We start from the raw sequence: 15,095 nt of genomic DNA, 5'->3' as shown, positions 1-15,095 counted from the left end.
GAGAGAAGAGAGAATTACGCAACTTCATCTTAACATTTCTCTTCGAAGTTAAATAATGATAACACAGCATCATTAAAAGCGGGATGCTTTTTCTTTTAACACTCTTGCAGACAACAAAGTTTACAGCTTAGCGGTCAAACAAATTAAATCTCTTTGATAACACAGGCGATCCAATTATGTTTGACTCGGTCATGGGAATACAGAAAGTACAGGTAACACTTAACATTGGCAACTAAACATACTGTAACTTAGTTACTCAGCATCATGCAATCATCTCAATTAGGAGTTGTTACAGTACCGTTAAGTTCGTTTAAGGGATGGGGGTGTTTTCACAAAGTCAGTGCTGTAATTGTACTCATGGATAATTAACAATCTAAATTCTAGACAAACTGTCACAGTGGATCTTAGCGTTTTATTTAGACTTGGGACTAAAATTTGTGGGGTGAAAAATATACACTGTAGGCCTATAGTGTGTGTGTGTGTGTGTGTGTGTGTGTGTGTGTGTGTGTGTGTGTGTGTGTGTGTGTGTGTGTGTGTGTGTGTGTGTGTGTGTGTGTGTGTGTGTGTGTGTGTGTGTGTGTGTGTGTGTGTGTGTGTGTGTGTGTGTGTGTTAACATCAAGAAAGTTAGAAAATAGTCATCCAGAATAATACAGTAAAAACGAAGTTTTTATGTTATCTTTCCCACTCTAGATCCTGTGGCGCCAATTCTTGAAGTTCAAAGAGACAGAACTGCCAACGAAGGAGGCTGACAAGAACCGGTCTAAACTTATCTTCCAGTCCTTTGAGGCAAGTTCTCCTCTCCTCTCCTCTCCTCTCCTCTCCTCTCCTCTCCTCTCCTCTCCTCTCCTCTCCTCTCCTCTCCTCTCCTCTCCTCTCCTCTCTTGTCTACTAGTTAATGATGACTTACTTATGACATATTCAACCTTCAACCCCCCCACAGAGTGCAGTGCAGGCTGGCCAGGTGAAGGTCCCCCCAAGCTACCACCCCTTTGATGTGGAGAAGGAATGGGGTCAACTGCATGTGGCCATTCTTGAGAGAGAAAGGCTGCTCAGGGTAGAGTTTGAGAGGTGAGTAAAGTAAAATTGCAGTAATGATATAACTTGTTAAAAAACAAGGCTACATTTGCATACATTTAATTTGCATAGTTACAACAGTGTCATACGTTCATACTTTCAGTGATATTCTTTTTGGATAAGCATTTTTTACTCGAGTGGCTTTCTGTTCAAGATTCCTTAGTGACTAGAACTATGTTCTATGAGTTCTTTGAATAGATGATTATACAACAGGTAGTTCCGACCAAGCAATCTGATTGGCTGAAATAGCTATCTAGCCGTGCTTCAAACCAGCATCATAGCACGGGCCTAATCACATTAATAAATCACTCCGCACTGCAGTCCGCACCTGATTAGACCATATATGGCACAGCTGTGCTGTGAAGTCACGCTGTCCCACGGTAGGAAAACAAACAGACAGTAGCCTGACCCACCGCCGCCACCGGAGAACAAACAGCTATGCAAAATGTTGTTAATTCTGACTTATTTGGTGGACTTACGGTTGATCAATGGTTAGAAGGTTATAAATATCCTCCTGTGTTAAAGTAAAATTACTCCCATTTCGTTAACAGTCCAGTGTATGTTATACTTTATCGTACGAAGGTATCGCACAGCGAAAATAGCCGATCTACAAGTTCACAAAGCGTCGCCATCGCGACTCGTTGTCAGCTTGTAGATCAGTTATTTTGGCCACGTGACACGGTCGTACGACGGAGCATATAGCCTACTGGAATTCATTTCACTGCGCAAGCATTGATAGCTCAGCTGTGTTGATGAGACGGTGCCTCAAACTCAAAGCGCTGCTACAGGGACTATTTAATGTCTCTCAGTCAAAAACTCTTCTCTTTACAGGGAAACGGATAATAGCGAAACATTTTTATTATTAATTGCCCCACAATAAGAATACATTTGGATGTGTTTTGTTGGTAACTGTTGTATAATCGCAATATTACACTCGAGGGTGTGCTTTACCTTACATTATTGGCACTTCAGTGATGCTCGCGGAACTCGGCTTCGCCTCGTTCCTGACCGCATCACTTGGCGTGCCAATAATGACGGTAAAGCACACCCTCTCGTGTAATATTGCTTAAATCCGTTACACATTTTATTTCAATTAAATCTCCCCAATTATGTCAGGGAAACAAATTATGGTTAATTACATCTGCTGGTGTTGTTATGAAGTAAATAGACTGCTGTCTCCAAGTAAAACAAACAAAAACAGCATGGCTTCAGAAACTCTATTTTATCTGTGGGGTGTGGCTTATTTCATCGTTTGTCTCTGTGTTGAGAAATGGACAAACATAGTTTTTGATGAAAGGCTGCCTTTGTTCACAAAGGAGAGTGATTTATGTCCTAATGAAGTGTATTGTCCTTGTATTGCATCAGGGAGTACTGTAGACATAATAAACATAAATGTATCTCTCATAAATGGAGAAGACGGGCCATAGCAAATTTTGTGTTTATTCGGTAGTGCTGGTGGTGTGTTATGCATGGCAATGGGCTGGTCCTTGTCACAAGATTGCCAGGTCATCTGGCACTCTAGAGTGGCTCGTTCATGGTGAAGCGACATGGAATGGCTGAACAAGCAGAACAAGCATTACTGTTACAGAACTGAGACGTTTGTCTCATTCAGCTCTACTTATCAGGACACGGTGGGACTGTGAGAAGAACAGGGTCTCTCTTACCCAGAACAAACCGTACAGGGTTTACGTTTACAGGGTTGTAAGAGCCTACATTTATCAGGAATCATTTTGAGTGAGAAGTATTAGGTTTGTACATTTTAGAGGCATGGCTTTCATGACAGATAGGCTAGCTTACTTACTTCATCATGGGTCGTTGTACGTTTTCTTGCATGACCTTCTTTGAGAGCTTCGATTTTTATAATTGTTATACACTACATGTTTATACTGCGTTCACACGGGGAGATACTTAGATACAGGCTACCATTCATTTTCAATGGAAGCCAGCGACATGAAGATACAAAGCAACATCCGACGTTTGTAGCTGCTACAAAAGATACAAAGCTACAAATTGTTGTTGAGTTCCAGATACAAAGATACAAAACTGCAACTGTAGCTCCGATGACGCAGCACGCTTGATGACGTCAACGACCGTGTTGAGCAACACAGATACAAAGCGACAGAGCAACAAATATGCTGTGTATTTTTGTATCTTTGTATCTATCTGCCCGTGTGAACACAGCATTACACTCATGGCTTTGTGAGGTTTAGGAGGTGGTACACACTTGGTTGATGTCATATTGGCATTTACGTATATTTTGAAATTCAGATGTAATGATGAATATATCAAAACATAACATGTCATAATCTATAATACAGTATAACATAATTATATATGTAATTTAAAAATATTTGGGCATTTTCACGAATAAGCAAATGAAATAATGGGAGCAAATGTTTCAATATGAGGATATTCCCTTTATCCTGCACCTGATCCAAATTGTTGGCTGTGCACACCCGTTCACCTTGTTTTCATATATCTGTATCTGTTTCATGTATTTGGGCATTCTTTCCTAGTTTAAAGAGGGTAGTGAAAAGTGATAGCAGATAAAGTAAAGGGCAGAGAGGATGGATGGTCTGCAACGCAGCTCTCCAGCTGGAATCCAAGTGACTACATTGCAATAGTGCGGCTGAAGCTGGTCTACTATTGGTGCAATCTCATCCATCTTAATGTATCATATTTCTTTGCTCCCTCAGACTCGAGAGGCTCCAGAGGATTGTGGGTAAAGTTCAGATGGAGTCTGGGGTGTGTGAAGAACAGCTCAACCAACTGGAGACCCTGCTGCAGATGGTTAGTCACTCTCAATCATCCCTCTGTTTGAAACATAATTAGACTAAAAATGAACAAACATTATAGACCTCTGCTAGCTTAAAGCCCCTCAAAGTTATTGCACTACTATGAAAAAAATCACAGACCAAGTACTGCTAAATGGATAACACGGATGTTATCAAGTCATCCATTAGAAAGGATAACGTGCATATGCCCTTCATTAATAGTTATGTTGAGGACCTAGATTAAACAGATGATCAGAAGTGAATAAAAACGTGTTTTATGGACAATGCCGTTTCTGACAACGGGTACAACAGCTACTCTGATAACGGGTAGTTATAGTGGGTATTGCATAACCCAAGGGCATGCTTTCCCAACGGGCATCGGCCTAGTTTCATAATGCCTAAACATTATCTACACACTCCGATCATGTTTGCTCTGTTGTAGTCAGTGGAGCTTCATGGGTGATCTCAGGGCAAAGATTATTTCAGGGAACCTAGATAAAAAACAAGATCTCAGATCTGGGCCTGTAGTAATTGCTGTCAAAACCAGGGAATGAATGCAGTGTTTAACTGAGGTGAAAACATGCTCAAATCTACGGACAGGGCCATAGTCCTCAGCTATGTGGCAGGATGTTTTTTAAATGACACATACCAGTCATGTGATGCAGTGTCCTATCCGGAGCAGACTTTTTACAGCCCTCATTTGAACCAGCTGGCCAGGAACTTATTCATTTCCCAGTAACTCAATAAGAACGAAAGTCTCTAAAAGAAAACCAAAAAAACATTCAGTGCCACAACATACCAATTTAAACTGACATGTAGATTCACAACCTAGAAAACCCCTCAGGTAGAGAAGGCCCTTTTCCTATATGTCAGTCACCATCCCCTATTTCCTCTTTGTGAATGGTACATGTTAGACATGGTTGATTAGAAGACTGTGTGTGTTCTCATCCCTTCAGGACATCCGTTTGCTGAACGCTGGGAAACCTGCCCAGCACACAGCAGAGGTTGAGAGGGAACTGGACAAGGCAGACGGTACGATCCGACTCCTGTTCAACGATGTACAGCTGCTCAAAGACGGGCGCCACCCGCAGGCCGAGCAGATGTACCGCAGGTGAGAGTCACTTCTGCCACGTGAAATAATCCTGGGAGAAACAGCTACATTAGACATTCCTTCACATATTATTGAATACACTGTAAACATATTGAATAATTATCCCAAGATAAAATATAAACTGAAAATTAAACACTGAAATAAATAATAACCGACTCTGTAATTCCCACAGGGTTTATCGCATCCATGAGCGCCTGGTGAACCTGCGCAGTGATTACAACCTGCGTCTGAAGACCGCCGTGACCCTCACCCAGGCCCCCATGACACAAGCCACCCAGCAGACCGTCTCCTCGAAGGTACGGCCTGAGCTGGACGACGTGACCTTACGCTACGCCCAGGACCTGCTGGCCTGGGTGGAGGAGAATCAGCGTCGCGTTGATGAGGCCGAGTGGGGCTCTGACCTGCCCACCGTGGAATCCCAGCTGGGCAGCCATAGAGGCCTACACCAGACGGTGGAAGACTTCCGCAACAAGATTGAACGGGCCAAAGCTGACGAGGTAGTCCCGAACCAGTAAAACCATCTTTGGGTTAGCTATAGGAATTACTATTAACCCATTAAGACCTGGAACGCATCTGTGTCATTTTTTTATTTGAGCTAAAAAGCATTATTTTACACTTTGGCTATTCAGAAATAGCAGATCTACAAGCTCGTAGCGCGGCACTCGGTGCCGCACTATGAGCTTGTAGATCTGCTGAAAATATGTGCAAATCTTTGAATATATATTCCTTTAAAGCGAACATTTTTTAACTCAAATTTTTGCTTCTGGGGGTCCCTGGAACAAAATAATTTGTGATGGGTCCGCGGCCAAATTCATATCATTTTGGGGTCCTTGACATGAAAAAGTTTGAGCCCCACTGACATAGAAACATATGTTTTTCAGAATACTGTTGGGATTTAGAAGACATTTGTAGAATCGGCTTCAGGTCTTAATGGGTTTACTTGTAACTGTGATTTATGTGTATATACAGGTAGATCACACATCCCTGGATTAACTGTACGTTTTATTTCTAACGTTTCTCTGTGATTCTCTTCAGACCCAACTGTCTCCTGTCAGCAAGGAGACATACAGAGAGTATCTGGGTAAACTGGACCTTCAGTATGCCAAGCTACTGGTAAATACTAATATACAAATATTGAAACCATATTGAAATGAACTTTTTAACTTATAGATTACTTATAGATAATGGTCTAACACCTTCACGTGAACTTTCCAGAACTCTTCCAAGTTCCGTTTGAGGAACCTGGACTCCCTGCATGCCTTTGTCAGCGCTGCCACCAAGGAGCTGATGTGGCTGAATGACAAAGAAGAGGAAGAGGTCAACTTTGACTGGAGTGACAGGAACGCCAACGTGATCGCCAAGAAGGACAACTACTCGGTAGTGTGCTTTAGGAATCCAACTTGCATTTTTTATGTCGTCATCTCCGAATGTTCATTTTAAACGTCTAAAACCAACACATTATCACTCCCAATTGGTCATTATTTCTATGCTTAGTCAGGTACAATGTTGATGACGACAGAATGACCTATACTGATTCCCACCGCTTTTGCACAGGTTGCCACAGACATTCGCTTGGCTTCATTTAAATGTTTTTCACTTGGTTCAAAATTGACCTTATGGCAATATTGCCTTGTTATCAATCAGATCCATAGTCTGTCGTCAGTCACATGACAGCACAGTTGATTGGACTACCTTGAAATATTATGCAAAAAACTGAAAGCGACAGCAAGAGGTCCTGACCAAGCATACAAGCTAAAACTTGTGAGGGATGTTGTCAAGACAAGGAGTGAATAAGAACAGGATAAATGAATGATAGAACAAATTAACATGACTGTGGCTCCCAGGGTTGTCATTAATTATCATGTCTCTGTTCTTCAGGGTCTCATGCGTGAGCTGGAGTTGAGGGAAAAGAAGATTAATGACATCCAGGCCATGGGTGACAAACTCATCAGAGACGGTCATCCAGGCAAGAAGACGGTTGAGGTGAATAATACCAATGTTTCCTGTAAAAGAATTTGCACATTTTTCATTAACTGTATACAAGACTGCCACCTGGTGGCATTCATGTGCATGTGCATGTGTCAATACTCTTTTCTTTCTTCTTTTATTTTTTTCATTTCACAAATCTTTATTTATAACAGTCAATACTCATTGTCTAACCAAAGTAATCTGTTCCTTGACCCTGCCAGGCCTTCACAGCTGGCCTGCAGACTCAGTGGAGCTGGATACTCCAGCTGTGCTGTTGCATCGAGGCTCATCTCAAAGAAAACACTGCCTACTACCAGGTATGGATCAAGTTTTTGCATTTAGTTGTACAATGAAGTATATACTGTAGGGCTTAAGTGGTTAAAATGATGCCAACAGAAAAATCACGTACCTTTCAATATTGGTCCCATGCAACACTCACTCAAGTCAAACCTTCGTAAGTTAATTCTCTGTCATCTTGTGCTGTTTCTTTACCTGACAGTTCTTTGCTGACGTGAAAGAGGCTCAGGAGAAACTAAAGAAGATGCAGGACAGCATGAAGAAGAAGTACAGCTGCGATCGCTCCACCACGGCCACACGCCTCGAAGATCTGCTACAGGATGCGGTGGTGCGTCATGGCCGCCTCTTATTGTACACATAACTGACTTCACAGACCATAGGACAAATATTCACACACAAATGCTTTTGCCAAGCGGGGAGATTTGAAGATGTCCTTCTTGTTTTAGAGCGCAAGGTTAATTGATTCCGATTGAATTTATCTTGTTTCACAACAGGATGAGAAGGAGCAATTGAATGAATTCAAGACTCATATGACCAGCTTGAACAAGAGAGCTAGGTCCATCATCCAGTTGAAGCCACGCAACCCCACCACCGCTATCAAAGGCAAACTGCCCGTTCAGGCCGTCTGCGACTTCAAACAGATGGAGGTGAGAGTGCCTGCTGTTTACATCTACCATTTTATATCTATAACTCTATCTCTAGAGACCACACATCAGGGAAGGTCATTTTATGGCCGGTTATTCTCTCTAGCGATATACAAAATTGTAATAATATAGCAGTTTTCAATATTTAAACAATAAATAAAACAGACAAAACATACTGCAAAACATGATGATCCACGTAAACACATCAATAGCATAAGAAAGTCTATAACATGACCATAAAATAAATGTGTGTTGTAAAATAGGCTTTTCTGGCTCCTGTTTCAGATCATTGTCCATAAAGGAGATGAATGCGCTCTGCTCAACAACTCGCAGCCGTTCAAATGGAAAGTGCTGAACCAGTCGGGTCACGAGGCGGTGGTCCCCTCTGTCTGTTTCCTCGTCCCTCCAGTCAACAAGGAGGCAGTGGACAGCGTGGCCAGGTGAAGTCTTGGTCCAGCTCAATCCTGTGTTCATTTAACTATGAAGCCTCATGTATGCTTCATCACGCAGTGGTGTCACTTGCAGAAAATAACTGGTTTTCGAGAGAGCAATGTGCTGTGTTGCGATAAGTTATTCGCTTTAAAATGTGTTATTTTTGGACGAGCGACACCGTTAAAATAAATGAAGATGTGTTGTGTGCCGAAAACAGGCTCACAACACGCCGCGTTGTGAGCTTGTAGATTGGCTGTTTTCGGCGAGCAACATCATCGTACATTACCGTGTCTAATAATTGGCGAAGTGCACTCTCTTACAGTCTCTCTGACATAGTCTACCTCTGTCTCCCTCTGCACTCTCCTCCTTTTAGCCTGGATACAGGACATCAGCAGATGATGGTTCTGTGGCAGAGACTCCATGTGGACATGAAGAGTCTACTGTCCTGGCAGTACCTCATGAGGGACATCACGCAGATACGAACCTGGAACATCACCATGGTCAGTCTTACAGTACAGATGTTCTGCACACAATGTATTACAGCGCTGTTTTCCAAACAGTGGGTCGGGACCCATGTTTGGGTTGCGGACCACGTTTTATGGGTCGCAAGTAAATATCGCCTTTTTTTTTCTCCCTACATTTAAAACATACTTATATTATTTCAAAAGATAAAAAAAGTTTAAACTAAAAAATAACAACTTTTCATCAATTAAAAACAACTGTTAATAACAACATTTCATCAATTAAAAACTATTAAAACATGTTTCAAAGGTATTTCATAAATAAAAATGTAAAAATCTAATATAAATAAAATCTAAAGAAAAATGTTTAAGATGTAGTGAAAATAGCAGATCTACAAGCTCACAACACGGCGCAAAGCTACGCGTTGTGAGCTTGTTGTTTACAGTATACACACAATAAGATCCACAGTGTCCATTTAACTCCGTACACACTGGGGGTGCGTTTTCATGCGATTAATTCGCCCTGAAAATATATAGTTTTGTTGTGTCATGTGTACATTCACACAGAATGCGGATGTAACACAGCGATAAAGCAATGTAATGTTTATTCAGAACAATGTCGACTTTCCGGAACTTCTGCACCGCAAATTAAGGCAACCACCTGTATGAATGAGGCACTGTATTTTCAAAGCTAAATATTCGCCAGTGAGTAATTCACATTTTCATATCATTTATTTGTCATGCCCCCCAATGTGTAAAGCCATTGAGAATGTAAACACCGATAAGCATGTGGTAGATTATATCAGTTTTTCTTGACCACCAGCCCAGCGCCAATGTGGTTCTAAATTCACTAATGAGTCATTCTGTATATTGGAGATAAGACTATGTAAGACTGTTTTTATTATACCTGGAATAACAAGGTTGATTACATTAAAGAGAATCTAAATTCAATCTAAATTCAATCACAGGGGGAAATTCATTGCACTGTTTGGAACAGCGTGTCCCCATTATAGCGTGTGAAATCAACAAAGCAGCAAATAGGGATTTCTTTGTGCCTGGATGCTGTTTTGGGATAATTAAATAGGAATAGCAACATGTTCTTAATACCATTATAGTAGCACATTCTTTTGATTATTGTGGAACTGCAAAGAATGAATTGCACTCCCGCATTAAGGCCTCCTTTATTTATGCTTTGGCAAAATATATACGTACATATTTTCAGTTGAAATTTACGCCATCAAGCTTAACGCCTCCTCTTCTGTTGTACAGTTTAAGACGATGAAGACAGAGGAGTACAGGCTGATGATGAAGACCTTGGAACTCCATTACCAGGACTTCATGCGTGACAGCCAGAACTCGCAGCTCTTCGGCCCCGACGACCAAACGCAGATTGAGGGAGACTACACCAAGACAACCCAGCACTTTGACAGCCTGCTTCGCTCCATGGAGAAAGGTAGCCTACCTCAGAGTTACTCCAAAGAGCTAGTTTTAATTAACCACATGAACCCTAGCATTCCCTATTCTGAGCGAACATTCGGCAAACAACATTCGGCAAACATTTTGTGTGAAAATAACAGATCTGTCTCTGATAGCAAGCTTTTAGAACAAACAAGAAATAATAGGGTTTAAGTGGTTAAAGTCAGTGCAATGTTGTTCAAACTCAACTGGCTGCATTTTGTCATTACATATACTGTAGCAAACATTTGGAATTACTTCTGTATTTTGTTAGTGACTGCTGACGTTTAGCAACATCAGATAAATGTGAAATGTGAATTCACCTTTCAGGAGCAATGGTTACTAAACGCAAAGGTAAGTGATGTTAAGCCGAGTGAAGGCTCTAAGGCAAGCTATAGCTCACCCGGACAATGTATGGCCATGCGTTTGAGCCATGGATGGGGTGTTCAGTTACAGCAGTGCTTTTCACCACTCTAGAGCAACTGACAGTTCATGTTCCATGTTGTTCGTTGCTATAGCTCATAGAGTTCTGAGTGACTGCATGATTATTTTTTATTTGCTGAGGATTGTTACTAGGCTTTAAGCTGTGTGATTTTTGTCATGCGCAAAATAGTCACACCACTAAATTGTTGCCAAGGTTGACAATAATAATAATAATATTTGCAAATACTGCAAGCGAGCGAGCGTGCGTGTGTGTGTGGGTGTGTGTGTGTGCGTGCCTTTGAGATACAATCCATGAACACATGCATGTTAGATGATGTTCCAAAGTGCACCGAGCTACCAAGTATCCACAATTTGCAGTGGCTTGAGAATGCAAATACTTCAGAGTTTATAGTGTGAAAGGACATGGATATGACTTAGCAACTTATCTGCAATGTCATAAACATGCCATGTAGAATCATCTACATTTGTATTGTACTTTATAATACTATTTTAGCATTTTTATTACCTTGACACATAAGTTAATCCTAGAGTTCCATCTATGTCCCCGGCTTCAGTCGGAGGGAGTAATTGTAATTGTTTATCTAAAGGCTAATTTATATTTCATTGCACAACAGGAAAATACATTGTTTTGGTCATACAACAGGGTTGTATGACTAAGTATAATTGAAGCCTAACTCCCTTTTTGTGTTACCCCACAGGTGAACAAGACGAGTTTGTCTGCAAGTCCTCCATCAGTCAGATCAAGGAGCTGCGTCTGCGCATCGAGGGCTGTGAGGGCCAAACTGTGGCACGCATACGGCAACCTGTGAAAGAGGACCCTCTGAAACAATGTGCTCTAAAGACCACAGAGCAGAAGGTACATGCTCATTATAGAGTTTATTTTTAAATGTTTTACCATTTCCTAATCACACACACAGTAGTAGATAAACCAGGGGATTTCTAAGGCAGAGGAAACAACAAAAACATGATTCTGGTCTGCCGACAGCCACCACACAGGAAGACAATGCTCTCCACAGAGCAGTGTGGAAACATAAGACGGCCTAATAGGTGGACATTTGACACTGATTTTCTCACTAATTTTCTTCCTGGTTAGAATAAGTGGTTTGAGAATGTTTTAAAAAAAACAAGCCACGGCTCTGGGACAGAGAGGAGCAATGAGTTAGTGGAAAATGGTCTAGGCGGAGCCGAGTTAGATAGAAGGAAAGAGGGAGGAGGGATAGATTTCGCCCCAACTGTGTGCCTGACAGAGAACGCTCTGGAGAGGAAAGTCGACATGGAACCGGAGAACATCGCTGCACCTCAGACCGTGCTGTTTAGGCTTTGAATTTGTATGCGGCTCAATGGAGGAGGCAGAAGATGGCAACCTTTCAGGCCCGCTGACCACATTACTACTGCAGTTTCTGTGGTCCGTGCTGGCCCTGAGTCTGTTGGCACTTATTCAACACCTGTGGCCTGTGCAGCTGGCACAGAGCCCCACACAGGTTGACTCGGATGTGATTATACTTTTTCTTCCCTCCTCGTTGTTTTTTTTCTTCTTTCCACAAGTTTGATGGGTTTTTAATTTTTTCCAATGGTTTCCAAGTTTCTCTGCGATTGTGGCCTGTCTTAACCCTCTCCTTTCTCCTTTCATTCCACAGAAACTGCAAACAGAGCTGGAGGGCATCAAGAAAGACCTTAACAAGGTGGCTGTGAAGACAGAGGAGGTGTTGGCCTCCTCCCCGCAGTCCATGTCGGCCCCTGTCCTGCGCTCGGAGCTTGATCTCACTGTGCAGAAGATGGATCACGCCTACATGCTGTCCTCCGTTTATCTGGAGAAGTGAGTCATGATTCCCCATGAACCCCACTTTTACCATGCCAATTGAAATTATTTGACCTTATTAAATTGGTGGCCATTTTATTACTTCATTTTATTACTTCATACTCGGAGTGGGGTTTTCCACCATGAAGTAAGAACAAAATGGCCGCTGTGTGAATATGGTATATAACAGGAGAAAATCCACAGTGTCTTCATTTTCTTAACTTTCCTATGCTGCTTTTCCTTTTGCTCCGTTACTTTTCCCTGCCTCAGGCTGAAAACTGTAGAAGTGGTGGTTCGGAACACGCAGGGTGCCGAGGGAGTTCTCAAGAAGTACGAGGATAGCCTGCGTGAGGTGCACACCGTTCCCAATGACGTCAAGGAGGTTGAGACTTACCGCACCCAGCTGAAGGTCAGTATCATTAGGCATTTGCCTCTGCGTTGTATAAACCTTTTAACAGAACAAACAGGCCTCTGTCCTAGAGTCTTACACTTTGGGCAGGAGAGAGCTTTTTTCCGTTCGGGCAGTGTGGAAGTTTGACACTTTGACAAGTTTTAGAGTGCACAGTAGTTTGTTGTGAGTTTTACTGTGTCAAATTGGGGTTGAGGCTCTTGATTAGCATTATAACCCTGTTCTACTGTATGTATCAGTTGCATTGATTGTCAATTAAAACTGATGACTTTATTACAGGCAATAGTTTTATCTACATTATATTGAAGATGGATGTGTAAAATGCATGGTATCAGGACATTCTCCTTCCTTTTTGCTAAACCCATAGAAAACGCGAACTGAAGCCGAAGGCCAGCAGCCAGTATTCGATGCCCTGGAGGGAGAACTGAAGAAGGCCGCTGTAGTCAATGAAAAGATGTCCCGCGTGCACAGCGAGCGTGACGTTGACCTAGAGTATTACCGCCAGCACCTCTCCGGACTCCAAGACCGCTGGAAGGTCGTGTTCACCCAGATCGACCTACGCCTGAGGGAGCTTGACCAGCTGGGCCGCCAGTTGGGCTACTACCGGCAGAGCTACGACTGGCTGATCAGCTGGATCGCAGATGCCAAGCAGAGGCAAGAGAAGATCCAGGCTGTGCAGATCACTGACAGCAAAATTCTGAAGGAGCAACTGGCCCAGGAGAAGGTACATTGTTTGCCCAGTAATACAAGTTTATCCAGGTTTTCATGTCATAGCAAATTGGTTTCACCATTGGTCATTCATTAAAATAGTGAGATGATCCCATCAACCACACAATTAAACAAAAAACTTAACATGGATTTTTATTGTTGTTGTTCCAAACAGAAACTTCTGGAGGAGATAGAGAAGAACAAAGAAAAGGTTGATGAGTGTCAACAATATGCCAAGGCTTACATTGACACGATCAAGGTACAGTAAGAATCAACAAAGATTGCTCTGCATATTATTGTGAATATTGTACAGCGTCGTATTAAGGAAACATAACTATGATTTTAACCCTTTAATTGTTTTGACAGGATTATGAACTCCAGTTGGTGGCCTACAGAGCTCACATGGAACCACTAGCTGCCCCACTTAAGAAGACCAAAATGGATTCTGCATCTGATAACATCATCCAGGAGGTTGGTTTCTGACAAACTACCTAGAAAATTTAAAAACCTGATGATTAGGGGCATTAAAAAGTGTATTGTATTAGGACTAGGAGGGACCCAGTGGTGTAAAGTAACTAAGCACATTTACTCAAGTACTGTACTTAAGTACAGTTGTGAGGTATTTTTTACTTTACTGGAGTATTTCCAATTTTCTGTACTTTTACTTCTACTCCACTACATCTCAGAGGCAAATATTGTACTTTTACTCCACTACAATTATTTGAAAACTTTAGTTACTTTGCAGATATAAGTTATTATATTATAAAACGTACAATAACCCCTTTAGCCCTATTTTATACATTGGCTATTTGAAAATAGCTGATCTACAAGCTCACAACACGTTGCATCGCCACGCGCTGTGAGCGTGTAGATCTGCTATTTTCAAACATTTTAGTACTTTTACTTTTGGTGCTTTAAAGGAGGAGTTCACCCGAAAACTTACTTATTTTCTATCAATTGCACACCCTATGAAGCCTTGAATCCATGGATTATTTATTTTTTTGTCGCATTCCTAAGCTAATAATTTGATTCCCGTCTCGTACCGGCTAATGTATCCGGTAGGAGACACAAAGTAGATTATTTGTGTCTCCTACCGGAAATACACACGGTCATCAAATTATTGTCTTAGGAATGCCACAAAAACAAAAATAAATCCATGAAATCAAGGCTTCATGGGGTGTGTAATTGATTGAAAATAAGTAATTTTTTGGGTGAACTCCTCCTTTAAGTATATTTTGATACCAATACTTTCGTACTTTTACTCAAGTATATTTTAAATTCCGTAACAGAGTATTTCTACATTGCAGTATTGATACTTTTACTTATATAAAAAATGTGTGTACTTTTTCCACCACTGGAGGGATCTACTCTGGCAGCATAAAAAGATGACCTTTATGTATTGTCTTTTTCCTCTCTCAGTATGTGACTCTGAGGACCCGCTACAGCGAGCTGATGACTCTGACCAGTCAGTACATTAAGTTCATCACAGATTCGCAGCGCCGCCTGGAGGACGAGGAGG

General features: G+C 41.7%; 1 protein-coding gene across 19 annotated transcripts in view; it reads left to right on the top strand.

Annotated features, from left to right (window-relative positions):
* Positions 1-15,095, top strand: part of plecb (plectin b) — a 144,309-nt gene that overhangs the window by 112,247 nt on the left and 16,967 nt on the right. For 16 of the 19 annotated variants that reach the window (XM_080426577.1, XM_080426579.1, XM_080426581.1 and 13 more), the window contains 22 exons: positions 692-787; positions 942-1,069; positions 3,772-3,865; positions 4,806-4,960; positions 5,133-5,457; positions 5,996-6,073; positions 6,176-6,337; positions 6,839-6,943; positions 7,150-7,245; positions 7,428-7,553; positions 7,720-7,872; positions 8,155-8,309; positions 8,675-8,801; positions 10,032-10,215; positions 10,548-10,571; positions 11,360-11,517; positions 12,299-12,477; positions 12,730-12,868; positions 13,236-13,592; positions 13,752-13,835; positions 13,943-14,047; positions 14,996-15,094. In XM_080426577.1, coding sequence (XP_080282703.1) covers positions 692-787; positions 942-1,069; positions 3,772-3,865; positions 4,806-4,960; positions 5,133-5,457; positions 5,996-6,073; positions 6,176-6,337; positions 6,839-6,943; positions 7,150-7,245; positions 7,428-7,553; positions 7,720-7,872; positions 8,155-8,309; positions 8,675-8,801; positions 10,032-10,215; positions 10,548-10,571; positions 11,360-11,517; positions 12,299-12,477; positions 12,730-12,868; positions 13,236-13,592; positions 13,752-13,835; positions 13,943-14,047; positions 14,996-15,094 — 3,129 coding nt within the window. The remainder of the gene's footprint in view (positions 1-691; positions 788-941; positions 1,070-3,771; positions 3,866-4,805; positions 4,961-5,132; positions 5,458-5,995; positions 6,074-6,175; positions 6,338-6,838; positions 6,944-7,149; positions 7,246-7,427; positions 7,554-7,719; positions 7,873-8,154; positions 8,310-8,674; positions 8,802-10,031; positions 10,216-10,547; positions 10,572-11,359; positions 11,518-12,298; positions 12,478-12,729; positions 12,869-13,235; positions 13,593-13,751; positions 13,836-13,942; positions 14,048-14,995; position 15,095) is intronic. The other 3 variants (XM_080426589.1, XM_080426588.1, XM_080426578.1) reach the window with 1 other exon arrangement.

This window comes from Gymnoscopelus braueri, assembly GCF_963280865.1.
Source record: "Gymnoscopelus braueri genome assembly, chromosome: 4".
In the NCBI taxonomy this organism is placed as follows: domain Eukaryota; kingdom Metazoa; phylum Chordata; class Actinopteri; order Myctophiformes; family Myctophidae; genus Gymnoscopelus; species Gymnoscopelus braueri.
This window is presented reverse-complemented; position numbering and strand designations above follow the sequence as displayed.